The 6,000-nt window shown below is 36.8% G+C and overlaps 1 protein-coding gene across 1 annotated transcript in view; it reads right to left on the reverse strand.

Annotated features, from left to right (window-relative positions):
• LTN1 (listerin E3 ubiquitin protein ligase 1) overlaps window positions 1–6,000 on the reverse strand; it is a 36,759-nt gene extending 30,759 nt beyond the window's left edge. The window contains 2 exon segments of the mRNA XM_032219244.1: window positions 4,096–4,299; window positions 5,865–6,000. Of these exon segments, the coding sequence (XP_032075135.1) occupies window positions 4,096–4,299; window positions 5,865–5,906 (246 nt within the window). The 5' untranslated portion in view covers window positions 5,907–6,000.

The raw sequence follows: 6,000 nt of genomic DNA on the forward strand, positions 1-6,000 counted from the left end.
AGAGATCAACATGTCAAATTGAGATTTTAATATGTTAATAGCTTCCTTAACCTTTGTATCGTCTGGTTTCCTTGTTAACTCCAGCTCTTTTCTCTTAATTTCCTCTTCCAGTTCTGTTCGTTTTAGCCCTTGCTTATTTCTATGTGTTTTATTTATATTCATCAAAACTCCTCTCATATACGCTTTGCTTGCATCCCATACAAATTCCATAGATGTACCCTTATTCATATTCAAAACAAAATATTCAGATAGTAATTTTTTACAATCATTAATATAGTTTTCATATCTAAATAAATTTTCATTCAGTCTCCAAAACCTTCTTGCCTGCACTACCCTTCCCAACTCCATCCAAACTGGGTTATGGTCCGAAAGGACTCTAGCTGCAATCTTTGTTTTCTTGACCCTAGAAAGCAAATCATTAGTGGTTAGAATAAAATCGATCCTTGAAAGGGATTGATGCCTGTCCGAGAAGAAAGTGAAATCATATTCCTCTGCATTTCTTTCTCGCCAGATATCTCTCAATTCAAAATCATCCATAATGTCAAAGAAAGATTTGGGTAACTTTGCTCGCATCTTGGTATTTAGGCGGGAAATCTTCTTATCTCTCTTAGTGTCTATCACTCCATTCCAGTCACCCAATAGTATACAGGAACTATAGTCCCACTGTACTAATTTAGCATGAAGATTTCTATAGAATCTATCTTGCTGTTGATTGGGAGCATAAATTCCCAAAAGTAATGTCTTTTTCCCTTCTAAGATTAAGTCTAAAGCAATATATCTTCCGAAGGGATCTGCTTCTATTAATTCAGCTTTCATATCTTTTCTTAAGTATACAACTATACCATTCTTCTTTTCCATAGCAGAAGCTGCAAAATGTTGACCAAGTTTTGAGTTGATCAAATATTTTTGATCAGTTGACTTGATATGAGTTTCTTGCAAACAAATTACATCGTTCTTAAACTGTTTAAGATAATGAAATATTTTCTTCCTCTTCTGTGGAGAGTTCAGTCCGTTGACATTCCATGTTAAAATCTTAGTTGTCATCTTTGGTTGGTTGAAGCATTTTTAGAGCTTCCTGCACGGCCTGTTTAACCTTAGGTCTAGCTCCTCCCACTGCTTCCAGATTTGTTGTTGTAGTTCCTTGATCGATGGCCGATGATTGTTGATGCTGTTGCCTCTTAGCTTGTTTCTCCATACGTCTAGTAGTCATGCGGCTAGGTCTTGGTTCCATAGCACCTTGCACTTCTAGAGAAGAGAGATGCTCCATCTTGTCTGGTGGTTGTGTAGTTTGCTGTCTATCCTGTCCTTCTTGTGGTCTTTCTCTAGGTCCAGATGGTGCAGGGTGTCCGGCCTTCAATATATTATAATAAAAATCTCGGGCTTTCCATACAGAGTTGAGGCGGTACCTTTGCTTATCAAATGTAAATATGATGCCAAATGGTGCATCCCATCTATACTGTATCTGACGATTTCTGAGTTCTTCGACCAAAAAAGCGTAATCTCTTCTGGCTCTTAACATTTGAGGTGGTATCTCTTTCAAAACAGCCAGGTCTTGACCGCCAATTTGAAGCTTAGTGTTATAAGACGCTTGCAGTACCATATTTCTGAACTCTCTTGTAGTAAAATATATAACGATGTCTCGAGGAAGCTGCTTCTGCTTTGCCAGCCAGGAGTTAACGCGGTAAGCTTTGTCAATTTGCCAGCCTTGGTTGGTCCCTGGTCTTCCCATCAGGCGGTCAAAAGCTTCCGATAGGATCTGTTTCAGGTTCTCCTGTTTCTCCTCACGCAGCCCCCTTACTCTTAATGCGAACTCCATTTGTCGGTACTGTATCATAATAATTTCTTTTTCAGCATTTTCCACTTTTTGTTCCACCACCTCTGTTTTCAATGTCAAGTTAGCATTGGCATCATTAAGAACCTCTAGAGTATCTTCCACTCCAGAAATGTGTTCTGTTAATACAGTTACAAGACTCAGCATGTCGTCTCTAATTTTATCAACCTTAGCCTCAAATTTCTCATACAACTCCTGTTTAAGTCCTTTTATTTCACTTTTAATTTCACTTTTAATTTCTTCTTTCATTTCTTTTATTTCCTCTTTTCTCTCCTCTCTATTATCTCTAAATTTATCTTCCATTTTAATTGTCTGTGCATTAAGAGCCTCGCTTAGATTACTCAGAAAAAATTCTTTCATTAACACATCCCCAGCAGGGGGCGTAGGAAGCGGAGGCTGCAGCTTTGTACCAGGCACTGAGGATGTGCCCCTAGAAGTAGAGGGTGACGACTTCAAGTTAATATTTGGTTTTGAGGCCATTTCAAAATTTGTCTGCCTGCAGTTAATAAAACTCTATTGCCTAAATATGCAGCTTTAAGTAAAGAGGCTTTTATTTTGAAATTTAAGGCTTGGCAAAAGTTTCAGTGAGTAAACATTGTAACAAGACCGTTCAACAGATTCATCACCATTTAACTTCCAAATAAGCAAAGTTAATGAAGGAGTAAAATTCTTCTATTGTGAAACCAAAACATGTGATAAGCTATCTCTTTTGTTTTGAATTCTTTTGAAGTCTTGTGAGAATTAGCAAAAAGTGTTCGTTATTACCGGAGAAACCAGCCTGCTCGGCGCCATTTTAAAAGCCTCTGAGTAAATAATTTTTCGGAGGAGAAAAAGAGAAGAAGCTAAAATGTTGATAAGCAATTATTGTCCTCGCAGTAAACGGATTCAGCTCGTGATAAGATTAAATCAAACAAAACTTAGAGCAGAGTGGGAGAGACCTACTTTGTCCTGCACAGGGCAGTTTGAAGTTCCCAGCACGGACAGCCGTTCTGCCTTGGGCTAGCCCCCCTTTCCTTGCAAGCACAAAAGCTGCAAAAATCGAAGAGCATTTGCCAGCAAAACAGTTTCTTCTTTCCCTCTTGCCTGAAGGATAAGAAAACCTGATAAGACGTCAGATGGAAGATCCTCTAATCAGGTACATAGCCAGGAATTCGGAGGCAGCTGATTTTTTGCTGCTTCCACCAGTAAGCTCCTCCCAGGAAGTCCAAGAAGCACAACTCTTGGCAGCTTTAAAATTAAAGAAAGAAAAACCTGGCATCTCAGCCACTTTCATATAATACAATAATCTTCAGGGTCCAACTCACCCTTCCCAAGCACAATTTCTTATTTTGCACAAGATTACTACTGTGAACTTTGTTCAGTTACTACTGTGAAATGTGCAGCTATATATTATAATTGTGCTATATATTTATGTATGTCAATTATGTTGATTTAATACATATAACACACACTGCATTTTCTATATCAACATTTACTGAATTCATACAATGATTTTATAACTTTTTATGTTAGTCAAATTCTAACAGGAAGTTCCTTGCCCCATTGTCATGATATACTATCCATAATGGTATGACAAAAATTAATGTTGTAAAAATATATTGCAATACTGAATTTTATTTCTAGAATCTGGGACTGTAAGTGATAAATGAGTAATTATAGATTAACATGGGAAAGAACAAAAAGGATTACTTAAACCTTGAAATATTGCTAAATTTTCACTTTGTTTTTCAACTGCTTTCTATTGATATAATAAAAGAGCAGAACAATGATACTGCATGCAAATGAGTGTGTTACTTGGATGAATGACTTTTATATGCAGTGTATGCTTGTGTTATTTTTCTGCTTTTATTTTTTGATATTTTATTTTTACATATTATAAAATTATTTTTAAAAAAAATAAAAATTACAAATAAATTATAAGATCAAAAATATTATAGTTGAGAGCCAGTTTGATCTAGTGAGTAAGCACCAGTCGAAAAACCAGGAGACTGTGAATTCTAGTCTCGTCTTAACCTTAAAAGTTGGCTGGGTGATTCTGGGCCAGTCACTCTCTCTCAGTCCATATCAGACTCAGACTGACAAGCCAGTCGGTCAATTCGTGATGCAACCAATGGATCAACACTCAACTGATATGAAAAAAGAGATCTCTGCACTTGCAGGAAAATGTTAGGAAGAAACAAACCAAGTATCAAAAATGTTACAGCAATTACTAATCCTTTAAATAAATATATAATGATCCTCTAACTATAATAGTAGCAGCCTACTTTTAACTTGGTTGTGACATCTCTTTTGGAAAGTTTTCTTAGCACCATACGAAAATCAGCATCTATAAGGCTATCTATTTCTTCAGCTCCCTGAATTGCAGGAACGTATCCCAGGTCACTTGAAGAGGTACCAAAGCCAACAAATCCAGGAACAGTTCCTTGTTCTTTAGCTAGAAGTTCAGCTGTTCTTCCACTGCTGGAAGGCTATATTTGAAAGAGAGAAAAAGAAAAACTGCTGTTTGAGAATTGTAAAATCCTAAACAAACTTCCTTGGAAATCATTGTTATGTCTGAAACTGCAATTTGTATTTTAATTATTTATATTCCATCTTTATTATTTTTATAAACTCAAGATGGTATACATATCAAATTGTTAACTGTGTGGTTTGCTTCTTGATTCCTTACATTGTTAAAGCAAATAATACCGTTTTATCTCCCCCCTTCCCCCCAAAAAACAAGCTAAAGCTTACAAAATATTTTAAAATTATTAATTTACAATAAAGTTACAATAAAGTAAAATAGTAATAGTAATTGGACAATTTGTAAATTAAGCTACTGCAGATTAATTTTTAAGAAAGCTCATTACTCATTGACAAAATATAAGGTAACAACATCTAGTGACAATTTCACAGTTGAACTATTACTAATATGTTGTCACCAAATTTTCCCATGCTGTCAACACCTCTATTTCTGAAGGCAATTACAAATATAGATGAGTGGAACTGATTCCCAAAGAAAGTGCTATATTTAAAAAGTTAACTAGGTATCAGAATTGGATGGTTTTCTGAATGAACTTCTCATTGGTTAACTACACTATAAACTGATTTTCTAATTCCTAACCATCATTTCTTCTTCCTATCTTCATCCATCACTTTTTCCCTATTTTCATCACTTTTAACCTGAGTTCTGTATTGAGAATGAATTCCCAAAAACGTATCTGAACAAATGTTACTGTAGAGCAAAGTTAAGATTCCTATCATAATTTAAATCTCTCAGGGCCTTCACAATGCTACAAAGTGTTCATTCTTAAATATTTAGGATGTGATTTAACAGAAAACAAACAAGCCACGGCCCACATATTCACAGTATCTGCCATTGAAAACATGGAAGCCGTAAGAGTGCCTCAAGTTTTGAGAAGATACAGTAGCTGCTAAATGTTTTAACTATTTTCACACAAGGCACTCCAGATACAAGATTCACTAACTTCAAGGATGTAACCCTATTTAAAACAGAAAGGGTATAAATGATTACAGCATAAAAAATGTGCATATGACACCATCCACAACCAAGAATTAAAAATGTGCATATGACACTGCCACAACCAAGAAAGCCAACCCCATATGGGAATAATTTGTTATCTGGATTCATTTTTTGACAGTTCAAACGGTTCCGAGCCATGTACTTTTTAGAAGCTGAAATATTACTGGTTCTTTTCCCCTCTTGGAAGTTCAGGCACACTTAGATATTCGTATATCTTAAAAGGAGGGATTCGCTATACAGGGAAATAAGATTGCAAGGCGGGTCCCGTGAAGTCTTGTTAAAGAAGTCACTAACCAATGCTTCCCTCTGGCCAGCGACAATTAAAGCAACACCTTTGAAACTAGTGTCTAGATACAGCGTCCCTTTTGGTGCGGAATAAGCTGATCTTTTATTTAGCCAAACGTTAGGCAAAGGCGCTGTCCTCCGTGTTCGAAAGCCCTGGAAAAGCAACCCTATCTGGCCGCTCTCCAGAAATACCAAATCCCCTCCCGGCGGCATCAACTCACTTACCCGTACGTTGCCCTTAGTTCGCTGCTTGTTCTTGCCTCCCATGATAGCGCCCGCAACGCCGTCAGAAACTTGGGGGAAAAGGGAAGGGAAAACAGAGGGCAGAGGTTATAGTTGGTCCCACGGACAGGAAGGGTGG

Source organism: Thamnophis elegans, chromosome 6 (assembly GCF_009769535.1).
Source record: "Thamnophis elegans isolate rThaEle1 chromosome 6, rThaEle1.pri, whole genome shotgun sequence".
Taxonomy (NCBI): Eukaryota; Metazoa; Chordata; class Lepidosauria; order Squamata; family Colubridae; genus Thamnophis; species Thamnophis elegans.